The following is a 26048-nucleotide window of genomic DNA, read 5'->3' on the forward strand; positions in this document are numbered from 1 at the left end:
AACAATAAATAATAAACAAATGAATAAAAGTGGGTTTTTTTGTTTAACATTTATGGCTGCTCAAACGTGGTCAGAGTGGAAAAGGAATGAATTCGTAAGTTGGCTAAAGTTATATTTGGTTTCATAGTTGAATCAAAGACATTAGTAGTCCTAGACAGTGTTTAAAAAGCTACGATAACTAACAAATCTTTAACTGTTGCTACAACTACTGCTTCAAAAAATGTATGTAGCGGTAGCAGTAGCATTTGTCTTGTTTCGTTTTCTTGTATTTTTTTAAAAACTACTGCTACCTTCAAAATATAAAACTCTTAACAGAGCAGTAGTAATAAAACATGAATTGTAAATGAAGTAGTAGCATAAAAATACAAATCATTGCTATTGCTCTATATTGAGTTTTAATTTTAATTTTAAGTAGCAGCTAAGTAGCAGTTAAGGTAGCAATAAAAGTAGTCAAAAAAGAAAATCTTCAGTCATAACACCAAAATTGACAGAATTAAACACTGTATGTTATTTTTGTTTTGAGAGTGTTTGAAAGAATTATTCGTTTTTATTCGTCTCAGTTGTTCGTGTTGCTAACAGAAAGATGGTGTTGTCTGTGTGTATAACAAAAAAGCCGAACTTTTGTTTACAACACGACCAACTTACACAAATGTACTTTTTTGGCTGAAGATTTTTATTTTTGACTTATTTTATTGCTACCTCAACTGCTACTTAGCTGCTACTTTAACTGCTACTTCTTCTACTACCTCAACTGCTACTTCTATTACTCCTAATTTTAAAAGTAGCAGAATTAATAAAAAAACTAATGACTCTGCTACATCAAAACTTTTTCTTTTTTAAGGTAGCAATAGAAAATAAATTACTCTGCTACTTTTAAATTTTTCTTTTATTGGTACTACTACAACTACTGCTACCAAAATGTGTAGGTAACAGTAGTAGTAGTAATTGATTGACTCCGAGTTTTTATTAATTTTTTAACTAGACTACTTGTGTTTTTTCGTTGCTACTGCTACTTGTAGTCTAGTTTTTTAAACACTGGTCCTAGTTAAGCTTCAATCGCAGGTCTTTATTTAGTCTAAATAAAGCTTCCATTATAGGTCTTTATGTGATCTAAATTGAGCATCAATCGTTAGTCTTTGTTGACTATGAGTTGAGCTTCAACTGCAGATCTTCATGTTCCCCAATTTAAGCTTCAATTGTAGATATTTAATATTCGCAATTTAAGTTTTAATCGCAGATCTAACTGTCATTCAGCGCTCACTTTTTGACATTTAAGATCAAATCATTATGAAGATATTGACGCTTGAACAATGCTACCAAATTATTCAAATTTACTTTAAAAATCAGTCATCGATTCGCGAAACTTATAGACGATTTCGTGATTTCTATGGCGCACATAATCGTCCACATGCTATCTAATTGATGCAATAACACCAATATACCGAAGAGAATATAGCCGTTGTAAACGAAAGTGTGGAAGAAGATCCAAATTTATCGATTCGACGTCGGTTGCAAGAATTGTTGCTCTGTCTTTCCAGTACATGGGAAATTTTGCACAAAGTCATTGAACTACATCCGTATAGGATCCAACTGGTGCGGGAATTAAAACCACGAGACTATCATATGGGTTATTCTTTCACCGAGTGTGCTCTAGAGCAGTTGGAAGCTGACACGATGTTTTATCGCAAAATTGTGTTCAGATTTTAGGCTAATTTTTGGCTTAACGATTTCTTTAATAAATAAAATTGCAGCATATGGAGGGAGAACAATGGACGACAGACCCTACACACTCCATTACATCCAGAAAAGTTAAAAATGAAGCCGAATCAATGATTTTTATACCCTACACCACCATAGTGGGGAGGGTATTATGCGTTTGTGCAGATGTTTGTAACGCCCAACAATATTAGTCTAACACCCACCTTAAAGTATACCGATCGACTTAGAATCACTTTCTGAGTCGATTAAGCGATGTCCGTCCGTCCGTCCGTCGGCAGGCTGGTCGGCTGTCCATGTAAACCTAGTGCGCAGAGTACGGGTCGCAATTTTGAAGATATTTCGATGAAATTTGATACATATTATTTTTTTGACTTAAGGACAAAGCCTATTGAAACTGGCTGAAATCGGTCCATTATTTCACCTAGCCCCCATACAAATGTCCTCCCGAAATTGGACTTTATCGGTCATAAATATTTAATGTATATATGTATCTCCACAAATTCCGCTAACACAAAATTCATGTCACAAAATTTTGTTACGATCGGTCCATAATTAGTCATAGCTCCCATATATACCCGCTTCCGAAAATCACTTTAACGTGCATAAATCGCTTAAAACTGCTGGTATACACACAAAATTCAACATAGTTAACTTTAATATAGACATAAATCACACGACCTAATTTCATGGTGATCGGTCCATAATTGGTCATAGCCCCCATATAAGGCCCACTTCCGAAAATCACTCAAAACTATAAATGATTGAAATTTTAAAAGAAAAATGTTTTTGCTCTTTTACTTAGTGTAGGGTATTATATGGTCGGGCTTGACCGACCATACTTTCTTACTAGTTTTTTCTGAAAATATGGATCAAAGCTACGTTACATACGGCGATAACTTGGCAATAACTTGTCCATTGGTCCCTAAGGTTATGGGATTTGATACCTCTCGAGTATTTCCTATGAGTCACTGGTTTATGCTTATAAACCAGCAACAATTGATGCCTAGAAGGCCAACATTGTTCATGTTATTTGTAACATACGGCCAGCAATGCTCGAAAAACTAGCCCAATATTGGACGACCAGATTTCGCTTCGTCACAGACAGCCGCGGTGGCGTTATGCCCGAAATCGTTTTCAAATGTTAATGATATGTAATGACTTTTGAATAAAAGCATTTATTTGATTAAAATTAAAATGTTTGTGCTATTTTTTTTTAAATTTTGAGTTTTATGGGGCTCAAAGAATTATTATATTGTAATTTAAGCAACAATTTTATAACTTTTTGCTGTTCAATTTAAGCTTCAATCGTAGGTCTTCTTGATGCAAAATTCAAGTTTCAATCGCAGATTTATCTTTTATAATCACTCGTAAGAGTTTGTTAAAACCGATTGCAACTTAATATATAAATATCAATCGTATTTTAGACTCATGCAGGTTCAATTTAACTATCAATGTTAGGTTATTTTGAAACCAAATATTAAGTTCATTCAGCCTATATTTATGTAACTATTGCTGGTCTAAATATAAAGCACTGTCAGCTTCAATTTAAGCTTCAAAAAATTATATTATAACTCTGTTTTAAATTTAAGTCTCAATTGTAGGTGTTTATAAACCATAACCTATAACCACCTCAATTTAAGTATACCTGGCTGGCCTTTATATTATTCGCAGGTCTTTATAGACATCAATTATTAGTTATCATTTGAAGGTCGTTATAAAAATCAATTTCAGCCTAAATTTAAGAAACAATCACATTTTTTTTAGAGATACAAATAATAGTCTTATTCACCCTTTATTTAAGTATCATTCGTAAGTCTTTTTAGAAAACAATTTCGGTCTTAATTTAAGAATTAGTTATTGTTCTTTCAGCTTCAATTTGGGTATCAATAGTGGGCCTTTATAGAATGAAATTTACTTACAAATAGAAGAATAGGTTCGGTGGGCAGTCACTTTTAAGCAGTTCACTTGGGTGCTTCCAAAATTGTTACCCCTGTGAACAGGAAGTCCTTCAAGAGACTCTGTTATTTCCACTCTAAAACAACCAGATTATCTAATGAATTAGTATGAGTTTCTTCCCCAATATAAATTTGTAACTTTTGGAAACAAATCTGTAACTTATAAACGGTCAGTCCGATCTAAATAATGATTTGATGCATGGCTATAGAAAAGATGAAATTGTGTTTAAGACTTGAATTTGGACTTTAAACATCGAGGGGATGCAGAGTCTCAAGACCCCAAATTGGGGTATCCCGAGTATATGAAATATGTATAGCATCATAGTATTCCAAGATCGTGGAGTACCCAAAGTCCTTGCAATACCATAAGCCCCAGACGTTCTGCAGCAGAGTTTAACCAAAATTATTTTGCATCAAATCAACCGCTAACCAGTTTAACGTAAAAAACCTTGCTGGTGAACCTTAGCGCACCTGTTGTATTAATTGAAATAGAAAATAACCCTTCGGACCGATCCTCTAATTAGTACCTATTGCCCATCTACATGAATACGTGGTCACTTTAAACTTACTTATCTATATCTGACACTCCAATGACGGGCACATAGTCTGGAGGACAATCCTACTATTCAGGGTCCAGCTATCACAAAATTTATAAATACTCTGTTGGGCTCATAGGATTCTTCAACACGGCTGTAGAAGTCATTTTCACATTTTTTGTAAATTTTTTTAAATGATTTACTGCTGACCAGCAACCCAAGCTTTTCACTTAATTTCAAGATTCCACAAATGAAGCTTGTAGGTAAGAGGCTTACAGGCCATTTAATGGCCGATAGAAACGACCCCGTCATAATTGACTCTTTCAATTATGGACGGAAATGGCAGAGATTGCGCGTGCGAACTTCATTAGAGCAGTCATTAGAGACCTCATAATTAGTAATCATACATGGTGCTTAGCACTCACTAGCATTAAATTAAGAACCTTCCTTCAAGGTCCTTCAAGAAGGTAAACACTTCTAAACTACTATTAAGTTAGAGAAATCATTAGAAACCCGACAATTAGTAATTATAAATGGTGCTTAGCATTCACTACACAGAGAAAACTGATTCACAGTAGCAACCGAATTTGTTGCAAATCGAATGATTCGGTTGCACACATAGAATTTTTCGGTTATATTAAGAGATAGTCATTTGATAAAGAAGAATTTCGGTTAAAGCAACTAAACTTTTGTATTCATCCAACTGTAAAATTCATCCACTAAGACAGAATCATTCGACTTTCTGCAAATTTGGTTGCTACCACGAAACTGTTTTCTCTGTGAAGCATTAAATTAAAAATCCTTGCTTCTCTTTATGGCAATGATAGGGATTATGCAGACCTATTAATCACTTCAGAACTGCTATTAAGTATAAAATTGAAGGTACTTGCTCAACTATATTGCCAAATGTGAAATGGGTCTAACATCGTGATCTCCGAAATTTAAAATTGTCCATGACTCTGGCTCATATTTCGGGCTGAATTTGACTTTAATTGACTCTATGATTTGTGTCTTATTCGCATAGACCTGCGACTTAAGAAAAGCCCACAAAACCATGCCTTCGAATCGCTCGTGCAGAAAGTCCATACTGACATGAGCTGTGTGGCAGGTATTGTTGTTCTGTTGAAACCGCATGTCGTTGGTGATCATATCTTCCAATTCAGGCCTTAGGAAGTTGGTTGTCATTGGCCGCTGATGGTGATGGCTTGTCGTTATCACAGAAATATGGACCGATGACCAAAATCCAACACAAAATGTAGTCGAGACTATACTCTTGTCTACGTCCGTAGTCTAGGATATATTGTTTTTCATAGTCGAGTCTATCGTCATGTCCATAAGCGAGACATTGTCTCGTCCATAGTGACAACTACAATCGAGGCTATATTCAGGAGTATAGCATTTTCTATAGTCTACACAATAGTTTAGCCTATAGTCGAGACTATAGTATCTTCTGTAGTAGAGACTATAGTCTTTTTTATAGCATATACTACAGTCTTGTCTATATCGAAACTATAGACTTATCTATAGTCGAGACGAGTTTCTTCTGTGGTAATAATGAAAATAGTCTTGTCTATAGTCGAGACGAATGTCTTATCTATTGTCGAGACTATAGTCGAGTCTGTAGTCGAGACTATAGTCATGTCATTAGTCGTGACGATAGTCGTGTCTTGTCTATAGTCGAGTCGGTAGTTTTGTATGTAGTATTGACTATACTTTTGTCTATAGTCGGTAAGATAGTATTGTCTATAGTAGAGATGATAGTCTTGTCTGCATTCTAGGTCATAATATTGTGAATATTTGAGAATATACTCTTGTCTGGAGTCGAGACGATAGTCTCTTCTGTTGTCTAGACTCTAGACCATAGTCTTGTCTATATTTGAGAAAAAACGTCTCTTCTGTATTAGAGATAATATTATTATCTATAGCATAGCCGATAAGATATTCTTGTCTGTAGTCTCGACCGTATAGTCATCTTTATATCGAGACCATACTCTTGTCAATAATTAATATTTAGAATTGTTTAATGAAATGCCAGCCAGTTTGACAGATTCAGCTTCATAAATATGGCCGCTAACCACTGCCAAAGTTCGGAAGTCGCTGTTAGAAAATTATCTTATTCTCTCATTATGAGCAATTTTCTACAAGCCCTTGATTCCATACTTTTACAACCCTGCCCTCACTTATAGAAATTTCTGCAGTCGGTATTTTTTTGGTTGTTGTTCATAGCAAACAAACAAAAATAATAAACAGACTCTCTTATAGCTGGTCTTTGCTGGTAACAGAGGTACGTTCGTATAAACATTTGTCGATGAGTGAGCATATTTTGGCAAGCCAACCAACCAACCTGCCAGCCAGCCAGCCAAACACCAGAAAAGACACCTTAAGCATGCCTAGTAAATGCGGGCTTAAGTTAGTCATTTCTTAAACCTACTACAGGTATGTTCAGCTCAGCAAACGCAGCGCGAACACTGACGTTACTTTAAATTTTTACAAAGCGTTTTTAAGCTACAAAACGGGCAGGTGTAAGAGTAAATGGAATGTGCGCGCGTCTTTAAGAAACAAAAAAAGAACAAATAATAACAAAAAAAAAACGGTGAATTTTTAATTACACATTAATAAATAAATTTGAATTCGTGTTAAAATTCTGTGCAAGACAGTGTGAGTGTGTGCGTTTTTGGATACAAGATGAAACGTCTTAAAAGTGTAGCTCGTATTAGTTTCGATTTACTAATATTCGCTGGCTTATGCTTATCGGAAGTGGCCTTGCGCAAATGGTTTAAACCCTACAAACGCGGATTCTTCTGCAACGATGAATCACTGCAGTATCCCTATCGAGAAAGTACCATTGGTACGGTATCTTTGGTGGCCATTGTTTTGGCTGTGCCCTCTTCGGTTATGGTGGTGGTGGAATTATTTAAGCAACTTTCTCCATTGCCCAATGAAAAAAGGAAATCTCCTCAGCATAACAACTCTAAGGCAGGCTGTCGCATAGGCGAAAGATTAATGCACTGTTACACGCAAATTGGTTATTATTTGTTTGGTTTGGCCTTGTGTTTGGTCTCCACCCATATTACCAAGTATACAGTGGGCCGTTTAAGGCCTCACTTCTTTGCGGTGTGTCAACCTCAACTGCCGGATGGTTCTACCTGTAAGGATTCCTTCAACTTTGGCCGCTACATAGAGGTGTACGAGTGTGTGGGACAAAATCATACGGCCGCTACTTTGGCCCAGCTGGGTCAATCATTTCCCAGTGGTCATGCCAGCATCTTCTTTTACAGCATGGTCTATTTGGCCATTTATTTGCAGGCTGCTTTGAGTACTCGAGCCTCAAAATTACTGAAACATTTGCTGCAATTCATATTCATCATGTTTGCCTGGTATGTGGCCTTGACACGCATTTCCGACTACTGGCATCATTGGTCCGATGTGGTGGCTGGCACTATTTTGGGCTCTTTAATAGCCTTTGTGGTGTCGGTGTTTGTGGCCAGAATCTTTGTTAGAAAACCCCTTAGAGCCAATGCCAATATAGCACCCAAACCACCAGCCAAACCTGCTGCTTCACCCACCAACTCTTCCGCCAAATCCAATAATTCACCGCCCATCTTGCCTGCTTACACCTTTGGTACCTTGCCCTATTTGCCTCATCCTCATGCCGCCACAGCGGCCGCTGTAGCTGCAGCCGCTGCTGCCCAGCAACAGGCTCAATATGCCCAGACCTATCACAATTATGGCTATGTGCCTTAGACATGCAATCAACCACCCAGGCTTAATGATAATGGTGATGATGATGATCGTGATGATGCTGTTGCTGCTAATGCCGTTGATGTGATGTGAAAGTAGTCAAACGTGTGAGAGCCTTAACAAAAAAAAGAAAAAATGTTGCATGCACCAAAAACATGTTAAAAATTAAAAATTTTTGCGTGCCTATTTTTGGTTGTTTGTTTTGTTTTATTGTATTTTTTTTTATTATTTTTATGATTATTTTTTAAGTTTTAAATTAATCTCGTATCGAAAAACTTGTCTTCAGTTAGCTGTATGTAGTTAGTTAGTGTGCAACCAAATATAGCCAAACAGCCACAAATTGCTGTACGAATGTACAGAAAAACAAAGTGTAATTTTGTAATTTTTATGTGTATTTTAAATTTTTTGGATTCTTTTTTTTTTTTTTTGGTTTAGTGCTGCCTGTGCCTGTCCACCTTCAATATAAATTGTTTTTGCGTCTCTTTGGTTTAGTAGTCTGTATATAGATTTGTAAGTTTTCGTTTTTTTTTTGCTTGTAATAAAGTTTTACTTATATGTAGCGTATGTAAGTTACAAAATACAGTGGAAGCTCTTAAAAAGGTTGGACACCAAATTTGGTTATATAGGTTTGGTTGGGTGGTGTAAGAAAGATTTGGAAATTTTGGAATGGAAAAATGTTAAGATATTAGTGGTGAGACATTACGAAAGGTTTTCAATTTAATGTTCAGGAAAATTTTAATTGGCGTAGACCTTTCGAAATTTACCAAATTTGTAAAGACTTTAGAAAAATTCGAATTAGAAATCAATAGCTTCTCAAATTTCCAAACTAATGCCGGTATTTTAATGACAAACCATGACTGGATCATTCGAGTTCATATTATTCTTTATTTAGACTTTGGAAAAATTGGAAATTAGCAGCTCTTCAAGGTTAAAATTAATTGACCCTCCAGATCATATTATCCTTTTTTGGCTCTATACTACTCAATTGAAGGATCGCTTTATTGAAGGTGTTTATATGACTGACACCTTTCGAATTTGTACAGACTTTAGAAAAATTTGAATTAGAAATCAATAGCTTCTCAAGTTTCCAAAAATCTGCCGTGATTTAATGACAGACCATGACTGGAGTAACACTTTTAAAATTCGAGATTATATTATTCTTTATTTAGACTTTAGGTAAATTTGAAATCAGCAGCTCCTCAAGGTTCTAAATTAATTAACACTCCAGATCATATCATTGGTTTATACCCGTTTACAGGATCGCTTTATTGAAATAATGAGCATGTCCTTTATGGACGTTATTAGAAATCGGATAAGTTGTCTCTTGGATTGTTGATTGTAGTCTTTATAATTTTCCAAACTTCATAAATCAATGATTACGAAGCACACTTCCTGGATACTATGTATATTTGCTAATGTTCAAACTGAAAACTGTGATCGATAGTGTTGCAGTCTAAAGTTTTGCTTGCCCTTAATATTCGTTATTAGAAATCCGCTAATTTTTTAATTTAATAATCAGCCTCTTTGAATGTTCATTGCAGTCTTTGTAATTTTCCATATTTCATAAATCCATGACTATGAAGCATTACATCCTGGATACTATGAATATTTGATGATATTCAAACTGAAACCTATGTAATATTCCAACATGATTTGCATCAATATTAAAATAAATTTGTCCATTACAAGACACCTTTCGAAATTTACAAAATTTGTAGAGACTTTAGAAAAATCAGATTCAACAGTTTCTCAAGTTGCCAAAATAATCCCGATATTTTAATAACAGATCATGACTAGAGTAACGCTTTTGAAATTCGCGATCATATTATTCCTTATTAAGACTTTAGAAAAATTAGAATTGGAAATAAATTACTACGAATCATCACTTCCTAGGCACCACGAATCTTCACACTGAAAACTGTGATCAGTAGAGTTACAGGCTACAGCAGAAAAAGTTGATTAATTGTGATGACCAAATTTTTATCCAATCGAATCCAAAACTGTTGTATCCAAAACTGTTTTATCTGTATACATAATATTCTAACATGTGATAATTTTGCGAAATGATTCCTACATCATCTAAATTTCTATTAACATTCTTATCTAATTTGGAATAAATTTGCATAAAAATAATTAATATAACTAATTTAAAAAGAGTAAATTATCTAAGTTATTTGTGGAAATAAGGAGCATTTGAAATTTATCTTAACTTGTAATCAAGGAGATTTTCCAAACCTATTTACTTTGTCTTTAACTGGATGTAGTTAACCACTCAGTTTAACATGAGATAATTATGCCAAATAATTTCTTCAACATGCTAATGTTGAAGGGTATCTTTACCTCATGTTGGCAAGACTTTCAAAACCCAACGATATATTTATACCCTACACCACCATAGTGGGGAGGGTATTATGCATTTGTGCAGATGTTTGTAACGCCCAAAAATATTAGTCTAACAAGTATACCGATCGACTTAGAATCACTTTCTGAGTCGATTAAACGATGTCCGTCCGTCCGTCCGTCCGTCTGGTCGGTTGGCTGGCTGTCCATATAAACCTTGTGCGCAGAGTACTGGTCGCAATTTTTAAGATATTTCGATCAAATTTGGCACATATTTGTTTTTCGGACCAACGACCAAGCCTATTGTAACTGTCTGAAATCGGTCCATTATTTCACCTAGTCCCCATACAAATGTCCTTCCGAAATTGGATTTTATCGGTCATAAATGTTTAATTTATATATGTATCTACACAAATTCCACTCCAAAGAAGTTTTATATATACAAAATTCATGTCACCAAATTTTGTTACGATCGGTCCATAATTAGTCATAGCTCTCATATAGACCCGCTTCCGAAAATCACTTTAACGTGCATAAATCGCTTAAAAATGTTGGTATACTCACAAAATTCAACATAGTAAACTTTCATATAGACCTAATTTCATGGTGATCGGTTCATAATTGGTCATAGCCCCCATATAAGGTCCACTTCTGAAAATCACTCAAAAATATAAATTATTGAAATTTTAAAAGAAAAATGTTTTTGCTCTTTTACTTAGTGTAGGGTATTATATGGTCGGGCTTGACCGACCATACTTTCTTACTTGTTTTTTTTTTTGGATTCTGAAGTGCTGTTAATAATACATCTGAAGTATTTTCTTATTTTTCTAGATAAGACACTCAGCATCAGACTGTGATTAAAGGTAACTTGTCCAAAATATATAGTCCAAAGTAGAGCATGTTCTCGTATACGTCTGGCTTTGAGAAGTATATCTATTTCATATGTGTATTACTCAAGAACACTTTAAGGATTCCAGTTAAAGTTTTTCACTGGTTTCACGATTCCTTAAGCTACCAGTTCTATGCCAAGAGAAAAGTAAGTCGAAGCAATTTACTTGAAAACCATACAAATTTGTTCGACTAAATTATCGATCGTCATCATAAAGCTGGCAGAAAGTATTCCTTGTTTGGACGTATTTTACTTAAAGTTTGTTTAGAATTTCCATTGTCTTCTGGGACATTATCAGGATCTTGAAGACATCGGCATAAAGGAATATCCATTCAGAATTGATACTTTTGATTTAAAGATTTTTCATATTTTAACTTAAATTTGGTTTTAATATAAAGACAGATTTATTAAAAAGGTCCTTGAGTAACTGAATATGTAATCAGTTCTTGTGTTCTCTAAGTGAATCCGGATTGAGTCCAAAAAGCATATTCTTTGATGTGTAGATGCTACTGATCGATTTGTGGAATTCTAAACACTGTATCGGTAGATATTGACTTTCGAGCTGCTGTAATACTCAAAGTCACTATTCTATTCACGAGTTTCATGAATGAAGCATCGGTACGAACATCCATTATAGACCATTTTCAACACTGCGAACCTAAGAGTCAAAGTTAATTACTGGCTGTTTTATTTTCGTCAAACGTCAATTCAGTTTCTTTCTCATTATAGTTTGCACTACTGCTTTTGAAAGCATTTTATCCAACAGCCAAGTGTTTGGCAATCCGACAATGTTCTGTAGTTGCAGAAACTTTAATTGAGATGAGTCTTCTTGACAAGGAAAATGGTCTCTAGATTGACTATTTGTTTTACTGATCCCACTTTGATAAGTCAAATTCTCGGTGTTGCGCTAAAGTTCGAGTTTACTGGGTTGAGAAAAAATATTCATCATAGAACTTTTCAGTATATTTATGTACTCCTCTGAATCTCCAATAATTTCAATATCAAACCACTGGACCTCTTCTGGTTTTTGTACTGATTACTGTTGGCATATTTAATCTAAGACAAATATAACACAAAGGTCTTGCCCAAAAAGTTACCAAAGACAAGATATGATTCTTAATGTCGCTCTGAACATAAAATACATACTGCAAGAAGTGAGTTTTTAAAATCGTGGTATATATTCCGGGATCTCAAGAACCCATAAAAATCAGGAATGCAATCATCTTAAGGCACATTATCACATGATCTTTATGGGATTAAACTGTTCACATTTTTCACTTAAGCCCGGTTTAAAAATATTATGGTACCACAGAAATTCTCACGTGTTAGATCGGTGGCACCAGGACATATCCTGAAAATTGTCAAGAGTACTGATAATGTGCAGAGAGAGTCAAGGTACTGTTGATTTTGTCTAGCTCAAAACTTGACCAATAGTTTGCGGAAAACAAGGAATATGAACAGTTTTCTTTAATGATGAAATAGTCAGAACGATTTCAAATGGTTTAATTTTTCATTCGATTTCAACTCAATTGATTACAAGTTCTGTTATTATTCGGATTCAAGTGAATATTTTAAGTTTTTATTCTGTTAAAAATAAAGCAGTTCAGTTTTTATTCGATTCCAAATTTAGATTTTTATATTTTATACGATTCTAAATGAAAAAAATTCAGTTTTAATTCGATTACAAATAAACCTGTTCAATTTTTATTATTTTCATATATACAGGATAAATTTTTATTCGATTCCAAATGAACCGGTTAATATCTTATTCGATTCCATATCAATAGAATAAGTTTGTATTCGTTTAGTTTTTATTATATTCCAAATAAACCGCTTTTGTTTTTATTCGATTTCAACTGATCAGTTTTAGATTTTACTGGATTCTAAAAGAAGAAAAGAATTCTGTATTTGATTCCAAATGAACCGGTTGAAATTTTATACGATTCCAAATAAAACATTTCAGTTTTTCATCGATTCTAAATAAACCATCACTGTTTTTATTCGATTCCAAATAAAATGGGTTTATATTTTTTTTTTTGGATTCTAAATTAAACATTTCAGTTTGTATTATATTTCAAATAAACCAGTTAATATTTTATTCGATTCCAAATGAATAGAATAAATTTGTTTTCGATTAAAAATTAACCGTTTCAGTGTTTATTCCAAATAGACAGAATATATTTTTATTCGATACCAAATTAATATAATTAATTTGTATTCGATTTAAAATTAACCGATTAAGTTTTTATTCGGTTGCAATTGATTCGGTTTAGAATATAGTCGAACAAAATATAACGATTATATATTTTTTGATTGTTATTCGATTCCAAAACAAATCGATTAAGTTTTTATTCGATTCCAAATTAACCGATTAAATTTTTATTCGATTCCAAATGAAGTGGTTCAATTTTTATTCGATTCTAAATGAACAAGTTTTGTTTTTAATCGGCTTGAAATCGACTAATTTTTATTCGACCGAAATAGAAGAATGAAAATTTGTATTCAATTGCAAATTAATCGATTATGTGCTCACCACTATTCCAAATGAATTAATTAATTTTTTATTCGATTCCAAATCAATCAATTTATTCGGTTAAAGTAAAACGGTTCAGTTTTTATTCGACTATAAATTTAGAATTTTAACGATTCTAAATCAAACTGTTTAGTTTTTATTCGATTCCAAATAAACCGATTTAGTTTTTATTCGATTTCAGCCGAACAGGTTTAGATTCCAAATGAATCGATTGATATTTTATTCGGTTTGAAATGCACCGTTTCAGATTCTATTTGATTTCAAATAAAAGAATTTAAATACATTTTATTTGAATCAAAATTAAACATTTCAGTTTTAATGCGATTCTAAATGAACAGGTTTAATATTTATTATTTTCCTAATAAACAATATAATTTTTTATTCCAAATTAATAGAATAATTTTGAAATCGATTAAAAAGTAAGTTTTTATTCGGTTATAATTGATTCGGTTCAGATATTAATCGAAGGAAATGTAACTATTAAGTTTGTAAATTAAATTAGTTAAATTCTGTATTAGTTTTTATTCTATTCCAAATGGAAAGAATCAGTTTTCGTTAGATTCCAAAACAAATCGATTAAGTTTGTATTCGATTCCAAATGAACCTGTTCAGTTGTTATGCGATTCTAAATGCACCAGTTCAGTTTTTATTCGGTTTCATATGCATCGATTAATTTTTTATTCGATTCCAAATGAACCGGTTCAATTTTTATTCGATTCTAAATCAACAACTTCTGTTTATAATCGATTTGAAATCGATTCATTTGAAGTTTTTTTCGAACAAAATATAAAGTTTAGAATTGTTCAAAAATAGGTGGAAAATCAAGGTAGTCGTGGTTTTCTGTTTATATGTCAGCTATTTGTGGGCTGATTTTTTCCCGATTTTAAATAGCAATCGAACCGAGACTATAGCGGATATACTGATGTGTGAATCATGTATGCAAGTTGTTTGGGAGCTACGGAATGTTGATTTCAACATACAGACTGACAGACGGACATGGCTATATCGACTCCGCTATCTACAATGTTCCAGAATATATGAAAGTGATAGAAATTGAAATGTGTGCTTTATTCTATTAACATTACGAGCTTCCACTGTATTAATTTAATATTATTATTATTTCATTGCAATATAAATTTACACATATACAATATTATACATTTTTAATATATTGATTTTTTTTTAGTATAAATTCTTAAGCAAAAGCTGAAAAAAAATGTAAACTCTTATTGGTAGTTAAAATTTACATAAATAAATTATATTAAACAATTTTTTTATATAATAATCTTAAGACTGGATTTAAAAATTAACAAAAAAAAAAAACAAGAAAAAACAAGAAAAAAAACTACAAAAATATGTGTTTTATTATTATTTATTCAATAGTTTATGGGGTTTTTTTTCTCAACCAGTCTTCTTAAAAGCGGTAAAACAAGAACCAAATCGAATAAATGATTCGACTGGCAAGTAGTCGTAACTTGTAATACAAATATCTAAAGTGTGTGGTAAGCGAAGCCCGTATTAATCGATGCAAATAGTGTGTTCAAACATGTTAAGAATGTTAAAGATACTGAAAAAGCAAGAGAAAAAAAAAACAGCTTAAAAACGTCAAACTGAGATTGCAGAATAAATTACTAGTTTGGCGGCTTAATCGTAATTAATTATCGCAATGGGTTTGGTTGCAACTTATAACTTGCAAGGCATTGCAATGTTTTAGCTACAGGTTGGTTGCTTGGTAAAAGGGATGGATGATTGCAGCATAAAAGAGTTTGTATGCAAAATTACCAAGAAAAGGCTGGGTAAATGGGTCACCTAAATCATAAAAAGAATTTAGTTAAAAGATATTCTTTATAACAAAGGTTTACAAGGAAAGCAACATAATATTGTTATATTAAGTAAAAGTTTTACATTCGCCTGTGCCGAATATAGCAATGATATAGGAATTATATTTATTTGTTTATCTCAATTGATCTTCTATTAAATTATTCATGGTGTCATCAACTATCACCTCAAAACCGATTAATTCCAGCTTTTATGCATCACACTTTAATTCTTCATAAAATCTAACTAATCGTTTCTAAATATTTACACGACTGATTAGTAGTGGCCCAGCTGATTAATAAAATTTCCAATAAATCTCAATAATTTACATTGCATTTAGATAAATGATCACGTTGTTTTCAAACACAAATAACTAAAGATCTCAATTCGATAATTGGTTAAGTAAATAAAGGTATTTGTTTAAGTTTTTATTAAATTATTGCATCAACAATGACAACGTTCTTATATAAATAAAGCTCTGCATTTGAAATACAATGGAAAGGGTAACAAATAAACACAGTGAGAAATGTTACAAAAAGATTTTTATTCTTTTGAACCTGAATTTTTACGGAACTACGGGCGATATCTGACCTTCTCAGACATTCCACACTGGAAAATAAATATACCTTTTGACAAATGTTAGCGGAACGTTACTGAAATGTTGTAACACGGTAAAGTAGTACATTTTTCAGTACTATTCTAACTGATCTTTGATATGATCGCAGTAGCAAAAGTCAGCACGTACCTAAATTTGACCCTGGGTATCAAAATATTTAAGATTTTGCAAAATAAATGAATTTGTTATGAAAACAAGTGCGAAAATCCAATGAAAATTCTTCAGGCTCTCTTACTAAAATTTAATTAAAAACATTTCTAGTAGGAAGAAACAAGAAACTTTAGAAACTTCTGCTGGTATTCTCACACAATCGGTAAAATGTCTGCAGTAGAAAAGTTTGTGAATAATACAGAAACATACACTATCCACAGGCTGATGATTTTTTCATGCTGAAATTTGACCAAATGTGTGAGAAAATTAGAGGGTGACCAAGAGTTTATACATTAGGAAACTTGGAAATGTTCATCAAAGAGAAGAGACAAATTCAAATGAAAAAATCCTACTTTCATTGCAGATTAGAAGTTTTGTATTACATTATATCAGATAGGTTTAGATTGCAAGGATTGTCTCAAGTATAAAACCTCTTAAACAGATCAGGAACCTAAAAGAAGCCTTAAACAAGATATATGTATGTACGATCATTCGCATAGAAAGTGTGGTACATACTCATCTTCAAAACAAATTTTGCCATAAAATTGTTGTCTATAGATTCTCAGTTATCTTTATAGTCCATGAAAGCCACTTCAATTCCCATTTATCCAACTCATTCGAACAGCTAGATATGGAAAAATATCTTCGTAAACATCTAAACATCTCGCTGAGAATTTACCTAACATAGAAATTCATAAAAAAAACATGTTGCCTACATAACAACATTTTTATGAATGTAAATAACAGTGATAGGTAAATTCTCAGCGAGTTGTTTAGTTTTTCCTAATTTATTTGACACGTAAAAAAACATAAGTTAGACATGTTATATATCAATGGATAGAGGATTTTGTCTACTTTTCAAAAATGTATATAACTTTTGACAATTAAAAAATGCATGGAATACTTTTTTGAAAAATATGACAAAAACTGCTTATTATTGAGTTTTTGCATAGATACAAATCTTTCAAATTGAAATAAAATTTTTATTTATGAATATTTTTTAATAAAATTTCACAGTTATGTAGATTTTTCTATTCAAAATGGAAAAATAAAAACAAATTTTGAAATTTGTTATCAAGTATCCCGCAATTCCCAAAAAAAATCTTGAAAAATCCCAAAAATGGGATTTTTTTGTTTTTTGGCTACAATATCCATAAAAGGGGCGGGGTTATCGGAACCCTTTACAAAATAATTAAGAAATTATTGGGCCATCCAAAATAGGTTACTATATTTTGATATGGAGTATGCGATTTGAGAATTCTTGCCCTAATGTTGAATTTTTCATAAAAAATAGGCATTTTTTTAATGGACCTTATCCTGTCGGTATCAAAAATTATAAATGTTTTTTTCATTTAAAATATTTGGCGTAAAGTTAGCTTTTCAAAAAGTACAAATTCATTATACATCCTCTTAGAAATTTTTTAGATAACTTAAAAAGAATTTTTAAGTTACTTTTTTCCCAAAAAATTTGCGAAAAATCGCCTTTTTTCATTTTTTTTTAATTCAAATGAATATAACTTTGGACTCAGCCATGATTTTTAAACACTTCTTTCTTTATTTGATATATAGATCTATTGTTAATTCTATAAAAGAAAAATGGATAAAATTGGGGAATATTTGGAACCGCGGTCACCAAAAAACTGGAGCAGGGTGGGTAAAAATGTTGAAAATTAAATTTTCAAATGCGAATATCTCCTAAGCTATAAGAGATAATTGATAGCTACGACGAAGAAATAGTATAATTTTAAAAATTAAACACACCCGATGTGTCCTACTTTGGGAACCCCTGGTCCCGCTCCTGGTGGGCTCATGAGGTGCAAATTCAAAACTTAAATTCGACTACCTCTTTGCGCATGTGAAACTTCATTCAAATCGGCGTAAGGGTTTAGAAGTTACAGATTTATTTCCATCTTTTTTTATTCTCATACCACTGTGCATCGTCATATATATTAGTGTGTCCCAAAAAAAGTTTTTTTTCTTATTTTCATGGATGCTCAAGCATAATTTGAAAGCTTATAGGGTAGAGTATTTTTGAGATTTTTTTTTCAGATTTTGCTTTATATAACTCAGGAACGGTAAAAGCAAATTCAAAAATTGTTGTCTCTATATTATTAAGAATTAATTGATCTTTCAAACTGCATTGTTAGTTTTTTTCATTTTCATAAAAATTTTAAAAATTTTAAAGCCTTATTTACAAAATTTATGGAAAAATTTCGAAAAATTGTAATTTAGGACATCTTAATGAGGCAATTCATTGCAAAAACTAAAAATGTTTGCACACAAAAATAAAGCTTTTTTTTCTTTTAAACTGTGTCCTCAAAAGTAATGAAAATCGTGGGTAGTGACAAAGTTATGAAGAAAACTCAAAAAAAGGTAAGACTGACATAATGAGACTATGGAGGCTGGAAGTATCCGTTTAAATTTTGGAACATCAAACACTGTTTTGATCAAAGGTGAGTACTTAACTTTTTATAGGCAGGCATTGAAGATATGAACTTTATACAATCCTTGGTTTCCATAAAATGGCACATCGATAAATATATTTTCGCGCCCTAGGTAATCGTATTATAAAGATATGACCCATGTTATACAAAAATTAACCAGTCCACGATATAGAGCCATAAACCTTTAGTAAGCTATTTGAAAATAGGCTTATACGTTACTTATAGACAGATTATATAGTATACCAGACAAACTGGTTCATGCAGGATTCCAAACGCATTCCTTAAAGGAGAGTCAGTGGAAATATCATTGCAACTTGACAGAAAGGATAAACAAATTAATAGAAATCTAGCTAAATTATCGCAAGGAACCTGTACCGAACGCAAATGTTTCATTTGAAGCAAGCATTAGCCGCAAAAAGCCCAAAATATGCGTCCAGACATGAAACCGTAATATTCCATAATGACAACATGTTGCAATATCTGTTAAAAACTATTTAGAATACTATTTGTTTTGATCGTTGCAGAACGATCTCTCTGGGATACGCTTCACTTCTGAACAGAGTATCCGAAATTGGCTTGGTTTGGTTCTTTGCGTCAAAAGACCTTCTCCCAGAAAGATGGCAGAAGGTCAAACATTAACCAACATTGGCCAAAACTTTGAATAAATTTATACTGTACAAATGTTTTAAAAAGAAACTTAAAAAATTTACAAAATCCCGCAGTTTGAAGTCATACTCAAATATATGATTCAAACATCAATATACATATACGCTTTATTCCCAGTTCGGTTGCTGTTTAAAATCGAGAAAATCGGCCCACAATTGGCTGAGCTTTAAGCAAAAAAACAACGGCTACCAGGATTTTTTACTTATTTTGTATCTACAGTGCCGAACTTAAGTATTGGCACAGGAGCTCATTGTACTTTAAGGTCGATTTAAAGGCCATATTTTTGACATTTTTAATAAAAAAATATATTTATCAGATAGATTGATGAATTTCCTACAAAATACCACCAACTTTATTTCAACAATTTTGCAATATTATTTACTAATAATAAAAAGACGAAAAATTCCCCAATTCCGTCGAACAAAACTATTGGCACACTTAACCAGATTCTTCAAATTTTATCAATCTATCCACTTTTTGTTCATAGAAAATGCCATTTTATCTTCTTTTATTTAACAGTTTTCGTTTATAAAACTGTTAATGTCAATTTGTAAAAAATTTGCACAATAATTATCAATTTTGCTGAAAATAGCTAACAAAAAAAAGGAAACAATAGAATCTGAGCGCAAAATCATTTTTCACTTGCACAATCAAGGAAAATCGTATGCTGAGATTGTGGAGATTATGGAAAGGAGCCGTTTTACAATTCGGAGTATCGTGCAACGTTTTAAGGGAGCATCAACAATTGAAAGTGCTAAACATACAAGTCGTATAGATCCTTAAGTGAGCGTAAATGCAGCCATATAATCAAAAAGGTCAAGTTATGTTCAAAAATATCTTTAGCAAAGGTTGCTGCAGAGATTAAAGAAGAGTTTGGAAAGAAGTTCACACAGCAATAGCCAGAAGAGTGCTCCAGAAGACAAACTATAGTTGTCGTATTGCTAGACATAAACCATTTATTTCATCTGTGAACCAAAAGAAGCGTTTAGAATATGCCGTTTAGGAATTTACGTAAGCCACATGATTTTTAGCACCAAGTGCTACTCTCTGATGAAAGCAAAATTAATAATTTTCGCTCTGATGGCCGTCACACGGTATGGAGAAAACCCAATAAAGAGCTGGAAAAACAAAAGATTGCTTCAACAGTAAAACATGGTGCTGGAGAGGTAACTGTGTGGGGTTGTATGTCCGCTGCAGTGGTTGGAGAGCTGGTGTTCATTGACGAAATAATGGACAAAGTGAAATATATGGAAACACCTCAGAAAAAGTGCAGAAATGTTAATTTTACCATTTTTTTCACTTTTCAAAATGACAATGACCCCAAAAATTCGGCCTATACTGGACATATGTGGCTTTCATACAATATTTCGCATGACCTACCACACCCTCCACAATCTCCGGATCTCAACCCAATGGAGCATCTGTGGGAAGAGCTAGATAAGCGAGTGAAAAAGGAATTAGTTGAAGAATGTCAAAGTATTGGGTCAGATATCACAAACAAGTTGGTGGATTCATGCCTAAGCTACTCGAGGCAGTTATAAAGCAAAAATCACTTGCAACTATATACTAAATTTTGCAATGTTGCTTCCTAAATCAAATTTTTTTTTAGCTTTTAATGAAGTGTGCCAATAATTTTGTTCATTGAAATGAAGTATTTTTTATGTTGTTTTGTTATTAATAAATAGTGGTATTTAATTGTTGAAATGAATTTGGTTATATTTTATAGGAAATTCAACAGTCTATCCGGTAAATATATTTTTTTATTAAAAATCTCTACAATACTGCCTCTAAATAAACCTTAAAGTACAATGAGCATCCTGTGCCAATACTTAAGTTCGGCACTGTATATCTCGATATAGATAGTATGGATATCTGATGATAGATAGACCTTTCCAACTACGTATGTATATAACGCCATAGTAATTGAGATCCACATTAACGGTCGGTACGTAACGGTTGTAAGTGATATCAAAAAAGTTATTTTGTGACTTTAAAGATAAAAATTCATCTAAAACAGTTATTATTTAACGTAAAAATAAAAGTTCGCATGTAACAATAAAGAGTTTTAAATAGCCGTCATAAGAAAAAACTCATTTGAGGAGTTTTAGACCGCAGATATCTTCGGGATCCAAATCTTCAATAATTCTGTTAGACATGCTTTCGAGAAGTTTCCTATTTAAAATCAGCAAAATCGGTCCACAAATGGCTGAGATATGAGAAAAAAATCAGGACAACCTCGATTTTTGAACTAGACAATATGGATATCTAATGATAGATATTTCAAAGACGACGTATATAAGACCATAGTAAGTTGGAACTACAATGGGTTAAAATCGGAAAAAATATTTTTTAACACGAATTTTTTTTTTCACCAAAAAAACAAAAAAAAAATTTTTTTTTTCAAAATTTAAAAAAAAAAATTTTAATTTAAATTAACAATCGAAAAAAAAATATCCAAAAAATTAAAAAAGCGACTTTGGAAAAATTATGTTTACCTAAAAATTTTTAAAATTTGTATTTTTAAGTATAATTTGGTGAAGGGTATATAAGATAGATCTCTTACTCTTGTTTTTTTTCTTCTTAAACAAATAAATTACTACAAACATTATATCAGATAGACTCAGTAAAGAAAAATACTGCAAAAAGTAGAAAATAAACGAAAAGAGTTTTATTTTCTGACGGGGAAAAATAAAACTCCTCAAATGACGTTTATGTTATGATGGAAAAAATAAAACTCCTCAAATGAGTTGTTCTTCTGACGGAAAAAATAAAACTCCTCAAGTTTTTTTATGACGGCTATTTAAAACTCTTTATTTAATAGTTTCATATAGACTCAATAAACAAAGATAATGAAAAAAGTAGAAAATAAACGAAAAGAGTTTTATTTTCTGACATGGAAAAAAACTCCTCAAATGACTTTTATTTTATGACGGAAAAAATAAAACTCCTCAAATGAGTTTTTTTATGACGCCTATTTAAAACTCTTTATTTAATAGTTTCAGATAGACTCAATAAATAAAGATACTGAAAAAAAGTAGAAAATAAACGAAAAGAGTTTTATTTTCTAACGGGGAAAAAAAAACTCCTAAAATTACTTTTATTTTATGATGGAAAAAATAAAACTGCTCAAATGAGTTGTTCTTCTGGTGGGAAAAATAAAACTCCTCAAATGAGTTTTTTTATGACGGCTATTTGAATTTCTTTATTTAATAGTTTCAGATAGACTCAATAAAGAAAGATACTGAAAAAAGTAGAAAATAAACGAAAAGAGTTTTATTTTCTGACGGAAAAAATAAAACTCCTCAAATGAGTTTTTTTATGACGCCTATTTAAAACTCTTTATTTAATAGTTTCAGATAGACTCAATAAAGAAAGATACTGAAAAAAGTAGAAAATAAACGAAAAGAGTTTTATTTTCTGACGGAAAAAATAAAACTCCTCAAATGAGTTTTTTTATGACGCCTATTTAAAACTCTTTATTTAATAGTTTCAGATAGACTCAATAAAGAAAGATACTGAAAAAAGTAGAAAATAAACGAAAAGAGTTTTATTTTCTGACGGGAAAAATAAAACTCCTCAACTGATGTTTATGTTGTGATGGAAAAAATAAAACTCTTCAAATGACTTTTATTTTATGACGGAAAAAATAAAACTCCTCAAATGAGTTTTTTTATGACGGCTATTTAAAACTCTTTATTTGATAGTTTCAGATAGACTCAATAAAGAAAGATACTTAAAAAAGTAGAAAATAAACGAAAATAAATTTTTTGACGGAAAAAATAAAACTCCTCAAATGAGTTTTTTTTAAACCGGCTATTTAAAACTCTTTTTTTAATAGTTTCATGCGAACTTTTATTTTTACGTTGAAAAATAACTGTTAACTGTGGAGTTGAGGTATTTTGTTTAATATCATCATAGAATTCGAATCTATTGGTATATAACAGTAGTAGCTCTCCGTTGACTCTAATATTGAGAGTTTTGATTTAAAATTTTCTGAATATCCGGTTTTTACGGTCCCTAGAAATGTAGAGTGTTTGATTTTGTGAATTATTTCAGTAAAATATTTATTTGACTTTATAAATTTAGTGTTTGAATACGAAATTTTATTTTTTTCTGTGAGACAACATATTTAGACAAGAAAACTTTTGTAAAATATACAGCTGGCTACCCTTGACCAGCGACTTATTTAAAGCGCAATCTATTCATTGATGTTACAATATCTTTGGAGACTTAACTCATTCTAAATCAAATTCTATTTACCAGACCTAAATAAAAACAAACCTTTCTTAACTAATTCTTTTTATAAATTTCAGTTTTAACTGTTTTAATTTTTTAACAACCGTTATAAATATCGGTTATTTGAATAACTCTCAACCATTTAAATCAAAATTCAAACTGAATGTCGTGTAAAAAAAAAAAACTTAAAATTCCGCAATGAAATTAAATCTGGAAAAGATTTACATGACAATAAAACGTAACGTGTGTGTTTAAACCAGTATGCAAAAGAAAGAGTGTGACTCTTTAAATATTGATGAATACAAATCTTAAAGTGAATGAATACATTAAGACGACTACAGACAGACTGAATTGTGTTGGATGTTTATAATTTTTTTTGGAGGGCTAAGACATGTTAAAGAAATTTATTAACAAACTAGTTTTAATCGAACATTTACCAGCAAAACACGGAATTTTTATAACAAAACGAACGAAAAAATAAATATTTTGTTAAAAAAAAATTAAAAAAAAAATAAAACAAAATTATTTTAAAAACAAATCTTAATTATTATTAAATCATGTGTTCAAATCCCAATACCCGTCTCTTGATGAGACTTGTCATAGACGTTCTTCTACTGACCAGTGTCTATTGTGTGGCTTTGGTGATTTTACCTCAAATAATGAAAACCCAGCAGCGTGGTTTCTTTTGCGGCGATGAAACTCTTTTGTATCCCTATAAATCCGAGACACTGCTTAAACGCCTACATATTACCATTTTGGTGATTGCTATACCTGCTGCCTTAATATTGTGCATAGAAATGCTGCGTGTGGCATTTCCGGCCAATAAAACCACCTCTACTGCCACCAGTCTCGTGCCAAAATCTCCTCAACAATATGTGTTTGTGGGAGTACGTGTGCCTACCTTTGTCAGTGAGTGTTACAATACCATGGGTGTCTACCTGTTCGGCCTGGCTTTGGTGTTAATAGTTACCACCGTAACTAAAGGATTTACTGGCCGTTTAGCTCCCTACTTTTATGAAGTGTGCCAGCCTATAATAAATTCAAATGAAACTGCGTGCACGGCCAATGAACATTTTGGCAGCTATATTGAGAACTATACCTGTGGCTCTTTGACCTCTAGCACTCATTTGCTTACCGTTATGCGCCAATCATTTCCCAGTGCTCATGCATCCACCACGGCCTATGCCATGCTATTTTTGACAATTTATTTCCAGGCTCGTTTACAAACCGGCTGGCTGCAACTATGGCGCACTCTTTTACAGATTACTTGCATGATGGTTTCTTTGCTGGTATCATTTGAACGTTTGATATCATATCGTCATCATTGGACAGATGTTTTGGCTGGTTTGATAATCGGTTACTCGATGGCTGCATTTATGACCCATTTGGTGTCGCAGTTCTTTAAAAAAGTGCCCGTTAAGGTGAGACGCATACGTGAAGATGCCTCGAATATTTATGGTTATTATACTGTAATGCCCAGACCGAGATATTATTAAGTGTGTTAAGTTAATTATTAGAATGTTAAGAGTATTTATAGTTTCTAGTTTTATAGAAGTAAATAAAGAAAATTTAAAAAAAACTTTATTTGTATTATTAAAAAACAAGTAAAAGAGCTATATTCGCCTGTGCTAAATCTTGTATACCCTTCACCAAACATCAAAATAAAAATTTTAAATATTTTTAGGTAAACAAAAGTTTTTTTTTTCCAGTTGTTTTTTTTAATTTTTTGGAATTTTTTTTTCTAATTGCTAATTTAATTTTTTTTTCAAATTGAAAATTTCTTTTAATTTTTTAACTTTACATTTTTTTTTAAATTTTAAAAAAAATGTTTTAGAAAAAAAAAATTCGGGTTAAAAAATATTTTTTCGGTTTTTTGACCCATGTAGGTCCAACTTACTATGGTCCTATGTACGCCGTTGTAATGGTCTTTGAAATATCTATCATTAGATATCCATATTGTCTATATTAATGTCTTAGTATTCCAGATATATCGAACCCTTAGCGCCAAATTATCGTAAGCGACATTTTCTAATTTTTTTTTTATTGCAAAAATTAAAATTTTGTGGACCGACTGATGTTTTAGCATTCTCAGAATATCAAAATTGTTAATAACTTCAAAATTATAGTGGGTAAGATTTTATCGTAAGACAATGTTTATATTTTACAGAAAACGGATTTTATCGTAAGCGACACATAGTGGTATCGAAAAAAAAGAGGGAAATAAATCTGTAACTTCCAAATAGTTAGATTGGTTTGAATGAAATTTCACATGCGCAAAGAAAAAGTGTTGTTGAGTTTAAGTTTTATACCTTGAACTCATGGGCCCACCGGGGGCACGACCAAGGGTCCTCAAAGTAGGACACCTCGGGTATGTTAAGTTTTAAAACGATCCAATTTATTCGTTT

At 32.0% G+C, this 26048-nt stretch overlaps 2 protein-coding genes across 2 annotated transcripts; both read left to right on the forward strand.

Annotated features, from left to right (window-relative positions):
- The first annotated feature begins 6777 nt into the window (after positions 1–6777).
- On the forward strand, positions 6778–8533 carry LOC135954254 (putative phosphatidate phosphatase). The gene has a single exon (XM_065504334.1). The coding sequence runs from the start codon at positions 6896–6898 to the stop codon at positions 7952–7954; it is 1059 nt and encodes a 352-aa protein (XP_065360406.1). The 5' UTR covers positions 6778–6895; the 3' UTR covers positions 7955–8533.
- Positions 8534–24200: 15667 nt separating this feature from the next.
- On the forward strand, positions 24201–25139 carry LOC135953479 (putative phosphatidate phosphatase). The gene has a single exon (XM_065503403.1). The coding sequence runs from the start codon at positions 24201–24203 to the stop codon at positions 25137–25139; it is 939 nt and encodes a 312-aa protein (XP_065359475.1).
- Positions 25140–26048: the final 909 nt, after the last annotated feature.

Source organism: Calliphora vicina, chromosome 3, assembly GCF_958450345.1.
Source record: "Calliphora vicina chromosome 3, idCalVici1.1, whole genome shotgun sequence".
NCBI lineage: Eukaryota > Metazoa > Arthropoda > Insecta > Diptera > Calliphoridae > Calliphora > Calliphora vicina.

Bases quoted from the DNA above. Each gene is read 5' to 3' on its own strand.
- LOC135953479 (XM_065503403.1), top strand. From the start codon at position 24,201: ATGTGTTCAAATCCCAATACCCGTCTCTTGATGAGACTTGTCATAGAC.
- LOC135954254 (XM_065504334.1), top strand. From the start codon at position 6,896: ATGAAACGTCTTAAAAGTGTAGCTCGTATTAGTTTCGATTTACTAATA.